This window comes from Choloepus didactylus, chromosome 4 (genome assembly GCF_015220235.1).
Source record: "Choloepus didactylus isolate mChoDid1 chromosome 4, mChoDid1.pri, whole genome shotgun sequence".
NCBI lineage: Eukaryota > Metazoa > Chordata > Mammalia > Pilosa > Megalonychidae > Choloepus > Choloepus didactylus.
In genome coordinates, this window is record NC_051310.1 from 43,842,603 (window position 1) to 43,861,284 (window position 18,682).

The following is an 18,682-nucleotide window of genomic DNA, read 5'->3' on the forward strand; positions in this document are numbered from 1 at the left end:
ATTGATGAGTTACTTAGAATGAAAGGGGGAAAAAAGTCTCCTTTCGAGAGCCAGTTCCCAGTCCTCCACCAGGCAAGAACCAGAGTTGGTACCCAGTTCTGTGTGCCCCCCTCCCTTTTTTTTCCCATTGGAGTAATTTTTTTTTAATTCAGTTTTACTGAAATATATTCACATACCATACAATTATCCATGATACACAATCAACTGTTCACAGTACAATCATATAGTTATGCACTGATCACCACTATCTATTTCTGAACATTTTCCTTACATCAGAAAGAATCAGAATAAGAGTAAAAAAAAAAAAAAAAGTAAAAAAAGAACACCCAAACTACCTCCCCATTTGTCATTTAGTTTTTAATCCCCATTTTTTCTACTCATCCATCCATACACTAGATAAAGGGAGTGTGATCTACAAGGTTTTCACAATCTCTTTCACCCCTTGTAATCTACATTATTATATAATCGTTTTCAGGATTCCAGACTACTGGGTTGGAGTTTGGTAGTTTCAGGTATTTACTTCTAGCTATTCCAATACATTAAAACCTAAGAGCTGTTATCTTTATAGTGCATAAGAATGTCCACCAGAGTGACCTCTCAACTCCATTTGAAATCTCTCAGCCACTGAAACTATTTCATCTCATTTTGCATCCCCCTTTTGGTCAAGAAGATAATCTCAATCCCATGATGCTGGGTCCAGATTCATCCCTGGGAGTCATATCCTGCGTTGCCAGGGAGATTTACACCACTGGGAGTTAGGTCCCATGTAGCAGGGAGGGCAGTGCGTTCACCTGCCAAAGTGGCTCAGTTACAGAGAGAGAGGGCCACATCTGAGCAACAAAGAGGTACTCAGGGAGAGACTCTTGGTCACAATTATATGCAAGTTTAGCCTCTCCTTTGCAGTAACAAGCTTCATAAGGGCAAGTCCCACGATCGAGGGCTCGGCACATCAAACCACCAGTCCCAATGTTTGTGACAACATCAACACCAGTCCAGGTGAGGAAGTCCAACACTTCTGCACCTTCCCCCAGCTCCTTGGGGCAGGGGGTGGGGGGAACGCTGTAAATATATTTTTTCTTCTCTGCCCAAATTACTTTGGGATGTGTCACTATTTCACTCTAACCTATACTAACCTACCGTATCTCACTTCCTATTCAAAGTTCCATGTAATTGTGGTGTTTGAACAAACTGACTGTTGAGTTATACTGTTTAGAAAATATAGATCCTGTGTGTGCCCCCTTTTTGGGAACACATTCCTTTTCCATTATTCTGAGCTTAATCGACTTCAAAAGCCTGTTTTTATTTATTTTTCTTTTCCCTTTAGCCCTGCCGCCTCTCAGCCAGGAGAAAGCTCCAGTTCCTTTCAACCCACTCCGGGTTTATCTGTGCTCATAGCATGTATTCAATAATCCAAATTTGTTAATTAAAACTGCAGTTGGAGCTTTGGTGAGCTACATACATTCCCTTGCTCCTGGCAGGGACTGCTGCTTTTTCCAGTGATGTTTTCCAACTCAGCCTGTCATGCTGGTGGGGGAGGGGTGCCAGCTCTGCAGTTTTGAGGAGCTTTACTTACAGTTCTATGCTGTGATTTCAGCCTTTCCACCCATTTCAGACTGATGTATGATGCGTGTTCAGTCACGGATGTTCCCCCCATCAGATGTTCCAGAGCATTTTCTAGTTATTCTTAGCTATTTACTAGTTGCTCTAGGGGACTAACTAAATTCCACAACTCCTTATGCTGTCTTGCTTGACCTCCCCAAGCTTAGTTTTTAAAGTAGTTATGTGTACTCTCTCATTTATCACAAAACTGTTTCTAAAAGTTTCATATTATTTTAATCTCCATTTTATAGGGGAAAATTTCTGGGCATAGGGAGTTTGAGTAATTGGTCCAAGGTTAAAAAGCTGTAATGTGGTAAATCCTGGATTTAAATCCAGGCACTTTACCTTGAGAGTTTTTTTTTTTTTTTTTTTTACAATTTCTATCATTGCCACCTCCTTTACTTAAAACTGTGGGTATATAAAGATAAGACATAGGGCCTGTCTCAGAGGAGCTGTTTAAATGTATCCTTAATTTCAGAGCCTTAGTTCTCAAGCACTACTTGCCTCTAGGAGGCAAGAATTAGCATGAAGGTGGGGTTAGGAAGCCAATGAGTGGTTCATTTAGATAAACTTTACGTTCACTTTAAAGCATTGAACCAAAAGTACCCCACATTTTCCTTTGGTTTTTAAAATCTCTGGTATATTTGCTTTGTTTAAACTGCTTATAGAAATGAAGATGATTTTATGGCTTAGCATATGATTAAAAATAAATACTGGATAGGTAATTCATGATGTGGCTTTGAGGTGATCTGGAACATGGGAAGGGAATAATAACAGGTAACAGAATAGAAAGCTAGATTGGGGTAGCAGGTCTGTATGTAGTATGTATGTGAAAAATTTTTTTGCTATGTGATTTGCCTCCTTAGGGTGGAACAAAAGGAAGTTACAAGGGAGAAATGAAGTATGTTATATATACACAAAGTATCCACATCCTATCCTGAGTGTCTTCAAATCCCTGGCTGCATATAAGCTAATTTACCTGAGACTTACATACCTTCTTTCCCCGCAAAATGTTCAAGTTCACAGCCTTACACTGTCCATCCTTAATACAGTCCTTTACAAGGAGGACCTACATCTCTGCCAACAGGGGTCACTCTTCCACTGTGCAGTCTAAAGTTGTAGAAGAACAAATTTAAAGGTACTCGGTGTTCTTACCCAGTAGTTCCGATGCTCTTTTTCCTACAAACCCTTGAAAGAGGGTGGCTGTTGGGTATGTGGAAACCTTGAGTAGCAGGGGATATAAACACAGCAAGAGAAAGTTACTCAGTGGCTTTTTAAATTTTAAATATAATTTTACTTTTTATTTTTATAATACAGTGTACAGTATGACATCTTAAAATAAGAGTGCAGATACAGGATAAGAGAGGACAAAGGGGGATTAACAAGCCTTCAGAAAGATTACTTTTGTTCAGGCTGAATCTCTGGTTTGTATTTTCCACACACATTCACAAAATTACATTCAAATTATTCCTTATCAATACTTGTTCCTTAGACCAAGAAAAAAGGAAAACAATCCAGATTTTAGATTTTCATAGAACGCAAATCTGGATTAGTCTAAATACTATTCTTGTTCATCCTGACTTACGAATACTTAATAAAAGAACTTATTTCCTTATTTTCTGTGTACATTTCACTAGCTATTGGTATAATTTGTTAAGATGATTACCTCTGACATACTGGGTCTTAAATCAGAACCACACTGAGACAGGAAATGGAATTTGGTCATAGTGGCTGGACAACTAAGCTGTAGCAAGGTTTTTTTCCACATTCTTTCCAGGAAGCCAGCAATTACTCAGGCTTCACTTTGTATAGGGATTGTGGTGCATATCAGCACAGTCATATCACTAGGATTGGGAAAAGTTCTGGGAATAAACATTTGTATCCCCCATCATTGCTGATGAGAAAGGAGAGAACAATAGGACTTCACCAATACCCAAAACATCTCATCACCTTTAAGGGTTCCTAAAAGTACATGATATGGCTTGTGCCTTGTTACAGTATCTGCTTGTTAAAAGCCACATGTGTGAACCTTGATAACACAGCGCCCTGGTACAGCACTGTGGCCCCTACTGTCTTCAGGCTAAGTCAGGGCCTCGCACAACAGTCCATCACTGACACTACATAAAACTATATTCTAATTTCTATGAACTATCAACATTTTAGGTGTCTGTTAGGGTTAAAAATAGTTGTCCAGTTAAGATAAGCAAATCACAAAACTCTATCATCTATGATAAGACTACCTTTCATTCCCAAGGATAAAGTAAACTGGAAAACTGAGGAGTTAGTAAGTGCTAAGTACATTCCCTGGCTTTCAATGCTGAAAATCAGTGTGACATTTGCATTTGGTTGCTATAAGCTGGAGTGTTACAGATGAAGGGATACTATGTATAGCATTCCTTCCCTTAAAACCCAGGAATGTTACTTGCTTCCCAAGGAATATTATGTTGAAAATATTTTACACAAGAGACACTCCCCAGCCAACTTAGTAGCCATGCAAACTTGAACAGAAAAAGACAACGTATAAACTGTGCACGTTTGTTCAAATAAAATTAACATAGAAGAGAAAAATCAAATATATACATGACACTGAGAAAAAATTACTCATTAAAACAAATGCTTATGTTAAATTAAAAGACAAGTAAGTATTATTCCAGTGTTTTGCTTTGGAAACAGGAAATGCTGTAGATAAAGTCATCATAAAAAGAAAACCAAGACATTCACATTTGAGGTTGTTTGTTACACTCCCTAAAGGCTTGAAAAGACTAAATTTCCAAGCCAATTTCAGAAGGTGCATTTTTAGCTACAGCTATGGAGTCAGTATAAAAATCCCATTAGTTTAAACATTTATGATTTAGCAATCTGTGATGTTCTGATCACAAGAAGAAGAACTTGTTAAGAAAAAAACCTGTTTCTACATGCTTAACTCTTTTTCTTCTTCCAGTATTTTTTTCCTAAAATGTTCAAAGGACTGTCAGGTTTTCATTCTGATCTCCAAGTCCAATGTCATAGTATTTCCCTAGGATATATATAATTTTATTCCAATGCTGAGCAAATGTTATCAATGATCATTTATCCATCTGTTAAACATTAGTATACAGTACAGCAGCTATAGTCATCAACAGAGTTCCAGTTTATTAGCTATATATAGCACAGTCACAGGATTATACTATGCTCATATATAAAAATGCAGAAACTGTCAAATGTGCTTTATCCTCCCATGCATAAAAAAAAAAAAAACTTTGCATCATGAGGAAATACAGTTAACAGTTTATCTGATGTCCACCATTCATAAAAAGGTTAACTTATATATTCTATTGTACTAATATCAGAGAAAGGAAGAGAGGTCATCAAATCAGTTGAGACAATTTAAGAAAAACAGAGTTCAGAAAATCATTACATCTTAAAGAACATCAGCACATGCTGTAATACCTTTCACTAAATCAGTCTGCTAAGTATGCAATGAAGTCCGATCCACAATGAGGTGAAAAACTCGTGCTTCTACTGGAATGTTTTTTTTAGAATTTAAAGGCATACAGATAAGCAGCTTCAGACCAAAGTGGCACCGTTTTGCTTTGTCTTTTCTTTTTAGAAAAGTATTTCTAATGACTAAACCAATCTCCTAAGGAAATACTATCTTGTACAGTGCATAGAAGAGCAAAAAGTCCCCCAAAGGCTCCCATGAAGTCATTTAAGTAACGTGAATATTTATAACCATGTGAGATATGGACCGTTATGTACATACACACAAGTTTTTAATGGAAATATGACTAGGTAAAAAAAGATTTAGGTGAAAGCAGAATTAAATGATTATTACATGGATAAAATGGAACTGCTCTGTTAAAAGGTTCCATTTAGGAATCCCCAAATGCGGCAAGACCCCCAAAAGCCATGCATAAAGAATGCTGTGCACAAATTGCCTAAAGGGACTTTCTTCTAATTTATGATATCTAAGAACTGGTCTACAGCTTATATACTGCCTGCCACCTTGACTCAAGAATTTTCTTGATGTATCAGGGCTATCTTCCTATTGGCAATTTGCCAGGTAAGTCCAGTCTTGCCTTTAAGTGGATTTTTCCTTCACCTCAACCAAGTGGATGGAACCCACTGAGGTTCAGTATCAAGTTTATTAATTAATCTAAGCAACTCCTGATAGGCTTTATCAAGATCTGAATTCACAATTGCTGTGTCAAAGTAGTGGCCACTGTTCTGCTCCATCTCTCTAGTCTTCTCAATGATTTCTCTCAACTCTTCAGGCTGCAATGAGAAGATAAAAACTGTGAGGTAAATTCCATTCCTTACCAAAATATAGGATGACCCAGAGGTTGCTGAAGAACAAGAAGGGGTGCTTTACATCATTTTCCTTCTCCTTCAAAACACTCAATCTTTTGAGGTTCACCTTAAACAGAACATACTCTGAGGAGCTCTTCCCCAACCCCACCATGGCCACAGTGATTTCTTTTGCTCTGGCATCTATAGGACTCTCAATGTATCCTGTTTTATACTGATAATTAGAATTTCATAATTTGTCTTATCTCACCAAGACTGTAGGCTTCATGAGTAAAGGCTTATTTTGAATTCCTTATGAACCCTTGTTTTCAAACATTTTAAGCTGTAATAATCTCTTCCTAAAAACCACATCTTAAAAATAAAGTAATAATAAAAGACAGCAAGAAAAAAAAAACAGAAACAACATATAACACAGTGGGCTTTTCTGGGGGGAGCAAGGGTGGCAGGACCCAAAGCCCTAAGTACCCTTGGCTCCAGTAAAGAGCCTCTACCCTTTATGTCTGTTGCAGAAATTAGGAGGGTGAACATTATGGGAAAAGAAAAGGATTGATAGAATGGATACCTTTTTCTGTGAAAATATTGCTGGTCAGACCAAGATTTAATAATTTAATATGTGTTTTGGGCTTTGGCTTTTCTGTTTTCAATACACAAAGGAGGTCTTTAAGATGCAAAAAAGTATCCTAACAAATTTTGGGAAACTATTTTCAGCAGACCACTTTAAAATACTGATAAAGCAAAGGGTGTTTTATATAGACAAGTAGGAGTAAAGGCTTATCCAGACTCTGATTATCAGGCACATGTTCAAGAAAGTGAAACTGCCCCCAAATCCCACTTGTATACCCCTCAATGAAGAAAATTATTAAACTAAAGCCATCAAATGTCTTACATATAAAGTCACTGTTGGGGATTGAATCATATCATGTCCTCCCCAAAAAGCATGTTCAGGTCCCAACACCTGGGTCTCTGGGTGTAAACCTATTTGTAAATACGACCTTTGAAGATGTTAATAGTTAAGCTGTGCATAAACGGAAAGGGTGGGCCTTAATCCAATATGGCCGAAGTCCTTATAAGCAAAGGGAATTAGACATGGAAGGAGATGCCAGGAGAGCAGCTGGAAGTCAAGGAAACCTGGAAGAAGAAAGGAAAAGACAATACCTTGGGTATTGCCATGTGATAGAAAAGCCAAGGAACCTCAAAGATTGCTAGCCAGCTAGAAGATCCCGACCATGGGAGGAAACAAGCCTTCCAGCTTCTGAAACTGTGACCCAATAAATTCCTGTTGTTAAGCCAACCCATTGTGCGCTATTTATTTTAGTGGCTGAGAAACTGAAACAGTCACATATCAACACTATATTAGATCTACAATATGAAACAATTTAAATCATTCAACTGCTTGAACTTCTGTAACAGTGGGGAAACATTAAAAAGGCGACATCTCATTCAGAACCAGACTCCAGAGCCTGGGGGAACACGGCCATACCTCCTCACACCAGTCAAGAATTATAGGCTAACAGGCGTCACCTGCTGGGCAGAAAAGCACAGTGACCCGAGGCATCAAAGGGTGGAGCAATTTTCTAAGACACACCCACAGGGAAACCAGATACTGAATATTTCTTCCCTCTGGGACCTGAGCCTGTTCTGGTCTGGGAAAACCTGATTTGGATAACCAAGGAAACCATGCCTAGACAACAGAAAATTACAACCTACACTAAGAAAAACAAAGTCATGGCCCAGTCAAAAGAACAAACGTACCCTTCAACTGAGATACAGGAATTTAAACAACTAATGCTAAATCAAATCAAAAAGTTTAGAGAAGATATTGCAAAAGAGATAGAGGCTGTAAAGGAAGCACTGGGCATGTATATGGCAGAAATCAAAAGTTCACAAAAACAACTAGTAGAATCTATGGAAATGAAAGGCACAATACAAGAGATGAAAGACACAATGGAAACATACAACAGCAGATCTCAAGAGGCAGAAGAAAACACTCAGGAACTGGAAAACAAAACACCTGAAAGCCTACACACAAAGGAGCAGATGGAGAAAAGAATGAAAAAATATGAGCAACGTCTCCGGAAACTCAAGGATGAAACAAAGTACAATAATGTACATATCATTGGTGTCCCAGAAGGAGAAGAGAAGGGAAAGGGGGCAGAAGCAATAACAGAGGAAATAATTAATGAAAATTTCCCATCTCTTATGAAAGACATAAAATTACAGATCCAAGAAGCACAGCGTACTCCAAACAGAAGAGATATGAATAGGCCTACGCTAAGACACTTAATAATCGGATTATCAAATGTCAAAGACAAAGAGAGAATCCTGAAAGCAGCAAGAGAAAATCAATCCATTACATACAAAGGAAGCTTAATAAGACTATGTGCGGATCTCTCAGCAGAAACCATGGAGGCAAGAAGGAAGTGGTGTGATATATTTAAAATACTGAAAGAGAAAAACCGCCAACCAAGAATCCTCTATGCAGCAAAGCTGTCCTTCAAATATGAGGGAGAGCTCAAAATATTTTCTGACAAACAGACAATGAGAGACTTTGGGAACAAGACACCTGTCCTACAGGAAATACTAAAGGGAGCACTACACGGTGACAGAAGACAGGAGTGCGTGGTTTGGGACACAATTTGGGGAGATGGTAGCACAACAATGTAAGTATACTGAACAAAGGTAACTATGAATACGGTTGAGAGAGGAAGGTGGGGAGCATGTGAGACACCACAAGAAAGGAGGAAAGATAAAGACTGGGACTGTGTAACTTGGTGAAATCTAGAGTATTCAACAATTGTGATAAAATGTACAAATATGTTCTTTTACGAGGGAGAACAAGCAAATGTCTACCTTGCAAGGTGTTAAAAATGGGGAGGCATTGGGGGAGGGATGCAATCAGCATAAACTAGACACTGTAACTAATAGAATCATTGTATTATGCTTCCTTTAATGTAACAAAGGTGATATACCAAGGTGAATGCAGATAAGGGGGGGGATAGGGGAGGCATGTTAGACACTTGACATTGGTGGTATTGTCTGATTCTTTATTCTACTTTGATTTAAGGTTATTTTTCCTTTTGCTGCTTCTTAGCTGTCTTTTTTTTTTCCTCTTTCTTTTGCCTCTCTACCTTTGACTCTCCCTCCTGCCTTGTGGAAGAAATGTAGATGCTCTTATATAGATAATGGTGAAGGTGGTGAACACATAAATGTATGACCATGCAGAAAACCATCGATTATTTACTTGGGATGGAATGTATGGTGAGTGAACAAAACCATATTAAAAAAAAATGGGTTGATGACAAAACCTTGAGGGCAATATACTGAGTGAAATAAGCCAGACACATTAGGAAAATTATTGCAGGGTCTCACTGATAGGAACTAATTATAATATGTAAACTTATAGATATGAAATATAAGGTACCAAGATATAGGATGAGACTTAAGAATGGGGAGTGGTTGCTTAGTATGAGCAGAATGTTCAATTAGGATGAACTTAAATGTTTGGAAATGAACAGGGGTGTTGGTAGCAAGATGTGAGAATAACTAACAGCGCCGAATGGAGTGTGAATGAGGTGGAAAGGGGAAGCTCAGAGTCATATATGTTACCAGAAGGAAAGTTGGAGGTCAAAAGATGGGAATGTATAAAACTGAATCCTATGGTGGGCAATGTCCATGATCAACTGTACAAATACTAGAAATCACTTCCATGAACCAGAACAAGTGTATGACAATACAATTGGAAGTTAATAATAGAGGGGCGAGGCGGGGCAAGATGGCAGACTGGTGAGCTGTATGTTTTAGTTACTCCTCCAGGAAAGTAGGTAAAAAGCCAGGAACTGCGTGGACTGGACACCACAGAGCAATCTGTCTTTGGGCATACTTCATACAACACTCATGAAAACGTGGAACTGCTGAGATCAGCGAAATCTGTAAGTTTTTGCGGCCAGGGGACCCGCGCCCCTCCCTGCCAGGCTCAGTCCCGGGGGAGGAGGGGCTGTCAGCTCCAGGAAGGAGAAGGGAGAATTGCAGTGGCTGCTCTCATCGGAAACTCATTCTACTGATTCAAACTCCAACCACAGATAGACTGAGGCCAGACACCAGAGACTCTGAGAGCAGCCAGCCCAGCAGAGAGGAGACAGGCATAGAAAAAAAACAACACGAAAAACTCCAAAATAAAAGCAGAGGATTTTTGGAGTTCTGGTGAACACAGAAAGGGGAAGGGCGGAGATCAGGCCTTGAGGCGCATATGCAAATCCCGAAGCAAGGCTGATCTCTCTGCCCTGGGCACTTTTCCTTAATGGCCCTGGTTGCTTTGTCTATTAGCATTTCAATAACCCATTAGATCTCTGAGGAGGGCCGTTTTTTTTTTTTTTTTTTAAATCCTTTTTGCTTTTTCTAAAACAATTACTCTAAGAAGCTCAATACAGAAAGCTTCAAAGAATTGAAATTTGGGCACGTCAAGTCAAGAGCAGAACTAAGAGAGCTCTGAGACAAAAGGCAATAATCCAGTGGCTGAGAAAATTCACTAAACAACACAACTTCCCAAGAAAAGGGGGGTGTCCGCTCACAGCCACCATCCTGGTGGACAGGAAACACTCCTGCCCATCGCCAGCCCCATAGCCCAGAGCTGCCCCAGACAACCCAGTGTGACGGAAGTGCTTCAAATAACAGGCACACACCACAAAACTGGGCGTGGACATTAGCCTTCCCTGCAACCTCAGCTGAATGTCCCAGAGCTGGGAAGGGGGAGCAGTGTGAATTAACAGAGCCCCATTCAGCCATCATTTGAGCAGACTGGGAGCCTCCCAACACAGCCCAGCAGCCCAGAACTGCCCTGGGGGGACGGCACTCACCTGCGACATAGCACAGTCATCCCTCAACAGAGGACCCGGGGTGCACAGCCTGGAAGAGGGGCCCACTTGCAAGTCTCAGGAGCCATACGCCAATACCAAAGACTTGTGGGTCAGTGGCAGAGACAAACTGTGGCAGGACTGAACTGAAGGATTAGACTATTGCAGTAGCTTTAAAACTCTAGGATCATCAGGGAGATTTGATTGTTAGGGCCACCCCCCCTCCCCGACTGCCCAGAAACACGCCCCACATACAGGGCAGGCAACACCAACTACACACGCAAGCTTGGGACACCAATTGGGCCCCACAAGACTCACTCCCCCACTCACCAAAAAGGCTAAGCAGGGGAGATCTGGCTTGTGGAGAACAGGTGGCTCGTGGACGCCACCTGCTGGTTAGTTAGAGAAAGTGTACTCCACGAAGCTGTAGATCTGATAAATTAGAGATAAGGACTTCAACTGGTCTACAAACCCTAAAAGAACCCTATCAAGGTCAGCAAATGCCACGAGGCCAAAAACAACAGAAAATTATAAAGCATATGAAAAAACCAGACGATATGGATAACCCAAGCCCAAGCACCCAAATCAAAAGACCAGAAGAGACACACCTAGAGCAGCTACTCAAAGAACTAAAGATGAACAATGAGACCCTAGTACGGGATATGAAGGAAATCAAGAAGACCCTAGAAGAGCATAAAGAAGACATTGCAAGACTAAATAAAAAAATGGATGATCTTATGGAAATTAAAGAAACTGTTGACCAAATTAAAAAGATTCTGGACACTCATAGTACAAGACTAGAGGAAGTTGAACAACGAATCAGTGACCTGGAAGATGACAGAATGGAAAATGAAAACATAAAAGAAAGAATGGGGAAAAAAATTGAAAAACTCGAAATGGACCTCAGGGATATGATAGATAATATGAAACGTCCGAATATAAGACTCATTGGTGTCCCAGAAGGGGAAGAAAAGGGTAAAGGTCTAGGAAGAGTATTCAAAGAAATTGTTGGGGAAAACTTCCCAAATCTTCTAAACAACATAAATACACAAATCATAAATGCTCAGCGAACTCCAAATAGAATAAATCCAAAAAAACCCACTCCGAGACATATACTGATCACACTGTCAAACATAGAAGAGAAGGAGCAAGTTCTGAAAGCAGCAAGAGAAAAGCAATTCACCACATACAAAGGAAACAGCATAAGACTAAGTAGTGACTACTCAGCAGCCACCATGGAGGCGAGAAGGCAGTGGCACGATATATTTAAAATTCTGAGTGAGAGGAATTTCCAGCCAAGAATACTTTATCCAGCAAAGCTCTCCTTCAAATTTGAGGGAGAGCTTAAATTTTTCACAGACAAAGAAATGCTGAGAGAATTTGCTAACAAGAGACCTGCCCTACTGGAGATACTAAAGGGAGCCCTACAGACAGAGAAACAAAGACAGGACAGAGAGACTTGGAGAAAGGTTCAGTACTAAAGAGATTCGGTATGGGTACAATAAAGGATATTAATAGAGAGAGGGAAAAATATGGCAAACATAATCCAAAGGATAAGATGGCCGATTCAAGAAATGCCTTCACGGTTTTAACGTTGAATGTAAATGGATTAAACTCCCCAATTAAAAGATATAGATTCGCAGAATGGATCAAAAAAAATGAACCATCAATATGTTGCATACAAGAGACTCATCTTAGACACAGGGACACAAAGAAACTGAAAGTGAAAGGATGGAAAAAAATATTTCATGCAAGCTACAGCCAAAAGAAAGCAGGTGTAGCAATATTAATCTCAGATAAAATAGACTTCAAATGCAGGGATGTTTTGAGAGACAAAGAAGGCCACTACATACTAATAAAAGGGGCAATTCAGCAAGAAGAAATAACAATCGTAAATGTCTATGCACCCAATCAAGGTGCCACAAAATACATGAGAGAAACATTGGCAAAACTAAAGGAAGCAATTGATGTTTCCACAATAATTGTGGGAGACTTCAACACATCACTCTCTCCTATAGATAGATCAACCAGACAGAAGACCAATAAGGAAATTGAAAACCTAAACAATCTGATAAATGAATTAGATTTAACAGACATCTACAGGACATTACATCCCAAATCACCAGGATACACATACTTTTCTAGTGCTCACGGAACTTTCTCCAGAATAGATCATATGCTGGGACATAAAACAAGCCTCAATAAATTTAAAAAGATTGAAATTATTCAAAGCACATTCTCTGACCACAATGGAATACAATTAGAAGTCAATAACCATCAGAGACTTAGAAAATTCACAAATACCTGGAGGTTAAACAACACACTCCTAAACAATCAGTGGGTTAAAGAAGAAATAGCAAGAGAAATTGCTAAATATATAGAGACGAATGAAAATGAGAACACAACATACCAAAACCTATGGGATGCAGCAAAAGCAGTGCTAAGGGGGAAATTTATAGCACTAAACGCATATATTAAAAAGGAAGAAAGAGCCAAAATCAAAGAACTAATGGATCAACTGAAGAAGCTAGAAAATGAACAGCAAACCAATCCTAAACCAAGTACAAGAAAAGAAATAACAAGGATTAAAGCAGAAATAAATGACATAGAGAACAAAAAAACAATAGAAAGGATAAATATCACCAAAAGTTGGTTCTTTGAGAAGATCAACAAGATTGACAAGCCCCTAGCTAGACTGACAAAATCAAAAAGAGAGAAGACCCATATAAACAAAATAATGAATGAAAAAGGTGACATAACTGCAGATCCTGAAGAAATTAAAAAAATTATAAGAGGATATTATGAACAACTGTATGGCAACAAACTGGATAATGTAGAAGAAATGGACAATTTCCTGGAAACATATGAACAACCTAGACTGACCAGAGAAGAAATAGAAGACCTCAACCAACCCATCACAAGCAAAGAGATCCAATCAGTCATCAAAATCTTCCCACAAATAAATGCCCAGGGCCAGATGGCTTCACAGGGGAATTCTACCAAACTTTCCAGAAAGAACTGACACCAATCTTACTCAAACTCTTTCAAAACATTGAAAAAAATGGAACACTACCTAATTCATTTTATGAAGCTAACATCAATCTAATACCAAAACCAGGCAAAGATGCTACAAAAAAGGAAAACTACCGGCCAATCTCCCTAATGAATATAGATGCAAAAATCCTCAACAAAATACTTGCAAATCGAATCCAAAGACACATTAAAAAAATCATACACCATGACCAAGTGGGGTTCATTCCAGGCATGCAAGGATGGTTCAACATAAGAAAAACAATCAATGTATTACAACACATTAAAAACTCGAAAGGGAAAAATCAATTGATCATCTCAATAGATGCTGAAAAAGCATTTGACAAAATCCAACATCCGTTTTTGATAAAAACACTTCAAAAGGTAGGAATTGAAGGAAACTTCCTCAACATGATAAAGAGCATATATGAAAAACCCACAGCCAGCATAGTACTCAATGGTGAGAGACTGAAAGCCTTCCCTCTAAGATCAGGAACAAGACAAGGATGCCCGCTGTCACCACTGTTATTCAACATTGTGCTGGAAGTGCTAGCCAGGGCAATCCGGCAAGACAAAGAAATAAAAGGCATCCAAATTGGAAAAGAAGAAGTAAAACTGTCATTGTTTGCAGATGATATGATCTTATATCTAGAAAACCCTGAGAAATCAACGATACACCTACTAGAGCTAATAAACAAATTTAGCAAAGTAGCGGGATACAAGATTAATGCACATAAGTCAGTAATGTTTCTATATGCTAGAAATGAACAAACTGAAGAGACACTCAAGAAAAAGATACCATTTTCAATAGCAACTAAAAAAATCAAGTACCTAGGAATAAACTTAACCAAAGATGTAAAAGACCTATACAAAGAAAACTACATAACTCTACTAAAAGAAATAGAAGGGGACCTTAAAAGATGGAAAAATATTCCATGTTCATGGATAGGAAGGCTAAATGTCATTAAGATGTCAATTCTACCCAAACTCATCTACAGATTCAATGCAATCCCAATCAAAATTCCAACAACCTACTTTGCAGACTTGGAAAAGCTAGTTATCAAATTTATTTGGAAAGGGAAGATGCCTCGAATTGCTAAAGACACTTTAAAAAAGAAAAACGAAGTGGGAGGACTTACACTCCCTGACTTTGAAGCTTATTATAAAGCCACAGTTGCCAAAACAGCATGGTACTGGCACAAAGATAGACATATAGATCAATGGAATCGAATTGAGAATTCAGAGATAGACCCTCAGATCTATGGCCGACTGATCTTTGATAAGGCCCCCAAAGTCACCGAACTGAGCCATAATGGTCTTTTCAACAAATGGGGCTGGGAGATTTGGATATCCATATCCAAAAGAATGAAAGAGGACCCCTACCTCACCCCCTACACAAAAATTAACTCAAAATGGACCAAAGATCTCAATATAAAAGAAAGTACCATTAAACTCCTAGAAGATAATGTAGGAAAACATCTTCAAGACCTTGTATTAGGAGGCCACTTCCTAGACTTTACACCCAAAGCACAAGCAACAAAAGAGAAAATAGATAAATGGGAACTCCTCAAGCTTAGAAGTTTCTGCACCTCAAAGGAATTTCTCAAAAAGGTAAAGAGGCAGCCAACTCAATGGGAAAAAATTTTTGGAAACCATGTATCTGACAAAAGACTGATATCTTGCATATACAAAGAAATCCTACAACTCAATGACAATAGTACAGACAGCCCAATTATAAAATGGGCAAAAGATATGAAAAGACAGTTCTCTGAAGAGGAAATACAAATGGCCAAGAAACACATGAAAAAATGTTCAGCTTCACTAGCTATTAGAGAGATGCAAATTAAGACCACAATGAGATACCATCTAACACCGGTTAGAATGGCTGCCATTAAACAAACAGGAAACTACAAATGCTGGAGGGGATGTGGAGAAATTGGAACTCTTATTCATTGTTGGTGGGACTGTATAATGGTTCAGCCACTCTGGAAGTCAGTCTGGCAGTACCTTAGAAAACTAGAGATAGAGCTACCATTCGATCCAGCGATTGCACTTCTCGGGATATACCCGGAAGATCGGAAAGCAGTGACACGAACAGATATCTGCACGCCAATGTTCATAGCAGCATTATTCACAATTGCCAAGAGATGGAAACAACCCAAATGTCCATCAACAGATGAGTGGATAAATAAAATGTGGTATATACACACGATGGAATACTACGCGGCAGTAAGAAGGAATGATCTGGTGAAACATATGACAACATGGATGAACCTTGAAGACATAATGCTGAGCGAAATAAGCCAGGCACAAAAAGAGAAATATTATATGCTACCACTAATGTGAACTTTGAAAAATGTAAAACAAATGGTTTATAATGTAGAATGTAGGGGAACTAGCAGTAGAGAGCAATTAAGGAAGGGGGAACAATAATCCAAGAAGAACAGATAAGCTATTTAACGTTCTGGGGATGCCCAGAAATGACTATGGTCTGTTAATTTCTGATGGATGTAGTAGGAACAAGTTCACTGAAATGTTGCTATAGTATGTAACTTTCTTGGGGTAAAGTAGGAACATGTTGGAAGTTAAGCAGTTATCTTAGGTTAGTTGTCTTTTTCTTACTCCCTTGCTATGGTCTCTTTGAAATGTTCTTTTATTGTATGTTTGTTTTCTTTTTAACTTTTTTTTTCATACAGTTGATTTGAAAAAAGAAGGGAAAGTTAAAAAAAAAAAAAAAAATAAAAAAGACAAAAAAGGAAAAAAAAAAAAAAAAAAAAAAAAACGATGTAGTGCCCCCTTGAGGAGCCTGTGGAGAATGCAGGGGTATTCGCCTACCCCACCTCCATGGTTGCTAACATGACCACAGACATAGGGGACTGGTGGTTTGATGGGTTGAGCCCTCTACCATAAGTTTTACCCTTGGGAAGACGGTTGCTGCAAAGGAGAGGCTAGGCCTCCCTGTATTTGTGCCTAAGAGTCTCCTCCTGAATGCCTCTTTGTTGCTCAGATGTGGCCCTCTCTCTCTGGCTAAGCCAACTTGAAAGGTGAAATCACTGCCCTCCCCCCTACGTGGGATCAGACACCCAGGGAAGTGAATCTCCCTGGCAACGTGGAATATGACTCCCGGGGAGGAATGTAGACCCGGCATCGTGGGATGGAGAACATCTTCTTGACCAAAAGGGGGATGTGAAAGGAAATGAAATAAGCTTCAGTGGCAGAGAGATTCCAAAACGAGCCGAGAGATCACTCTGGTGGGCACTCTTACGCACACTTTAGACAACCTTTTTTAGGTTCTAAAGAATTGGGGTAGCTGGTGGTGGATACCTGAAACTATTAAACTACAACCCAGAACCCATGAATCTCGAAGACAGTTGTATAAAAATGTAGCTTATGAGGGGTGACAGTGGGATTGGGAATGCCATAAGGACCAAACTCCACTTTGTCTAGTTTATGGATCGATGTGTAGAAAAGTAGGGGAAGCAAACAAACAGACAAAGGTACCTAGTGTTCTTTTTTACTTCAATTGCTCTTTTTCACTCTAATTATTATTCTTGTTATTTTTGTGTGTGTGCTAATGAAGGTGTCAGGGATTGATTTAGGTGATGAATGTACAACTATGTAATGGTACTGTAAACAATCGAAAGTACAATTTGTTTTGTATGACTGCGTGGTATGTGAATATATCTCAATAAAATGATGATTAAAAAAAAAAAAAAAAAAAATAATAGAGGGGCATATAGGGAAGAACTATATACCTATTACAAACTATATACTACAGTTAGTAGTATTTCAACATTTTTTCATAAACAGTAACAAATGTACTATATCAATACTACGAGTGAACAATTGAGGGGGGTTGGTTAGGGATAGGGGAAGATTAGAGTTTCCTTTTCTTTTTTTTTTTTTTTTTTCCCATCTTTCACTTTATTTCTTGTCTGGAGTAATGAAAAGTTTCTAAAAATTGAACAAAAGGAACAAAATGCTGAGAACCATTTTTTATGTGGGCAGCAAAGGGTCAACATATCTAAAGGCAAGTTTCAAGTCTGGACTTGGCAATAGGCTGAACGAGCTGCTGTTCTTTCCATTTGCTAGTAACACTACATGGTTCCTGATACTAGAGAAAAGGAACTTTACTACTGCTATCTTTCACATCACTGCTACTTTGTCTAGGAATCATTCAAGAATGACTAGTTAGCAATAGGAAGCAATGCTCCAGGGAAATATGGCTACTTTTGTATGTCTGTAGGGACAGTAAGTGGAGAATAATTCTATTATTAATACTTCATTGATCTCCAGTACACCAAAGTGGCTCAATTTGCAAAAGTATACTGGACAATAATGCATTTAGTTAGCTACAATAAGTAAGCATTTGAAGATTGGAATGTGCTTTAATAAAGTGTTCACATTGGTTACAGTTGGTTTGTCTTTATTGAAATTCCATAAAGTACTGCTTGTAAGGAGGTGGTATTTTACTCAATTAAAAATAATGAAATGTTAAAAAAAAAAAAAAAAAAAAAAGGTGACATCTCTGGTTTAGCCTGAAGCAATTTCTTGCAAGGCTCTCTAATTTTCATTCTGAAGGGTGTCCATCTATCTAGCTACGATACACAGAGCCCTTTATTCTCTAATAGGGACTGTACTTCACCACTGTAACTGAACACACTGTGACATTTTTGCTAATACTGAGTCTATTCAAAGCTTAGGATTACTGAAAGAACTTTCTAAGACCCAAGACAAAATCTAAAGTAAGGGCAAGGAAATAATTTAAGAGCAGAAGTCAGCCACATAAAAAAAAAAAAAAAAATTAACAAAGCCTAAAGTTTTCCAATTTAATTCTGTTTCCAAAGTGTTTTTGGTTACTCCTTTAAATTTCCATACACATTTTTAAATCATCTAAATTTCTACAGAAAAGTCTG

General features: G+C 38.6%; 1 protein-coding gene across 3 annotated transcripts in view; it reads right to left on the bottom strand.

Moving 5' to 3' along the window:
• Positions 1 to 2,866: 2,866 nt before the first annotated feature.
• The window catches only part of MPP5 (membrane palmitoylated protein 5), a 142,923-nt gene continuing 127,107 nt past the window's right edge, over positions 2,867 to 18,682 (bottom strand). For 2 of the 3 annotated variants that reach the window (XM_037832493.1, XM_037832492.1), the window contains exon 15: positions 2,867 to 5,853. In XM_037832493.1, the coding sequence (XP_037688421.1) occupies positions 5,677 to 5,853 (177 nt within the window). In that variant the 3' untranslated portion in view covers positions 2,867 to 5,676. The remainder of the gene's footprint in view (positions 5,854 to 18,682) is intronic. The other variant, XM_037832494.1, reaches the window with a different exon arrangement.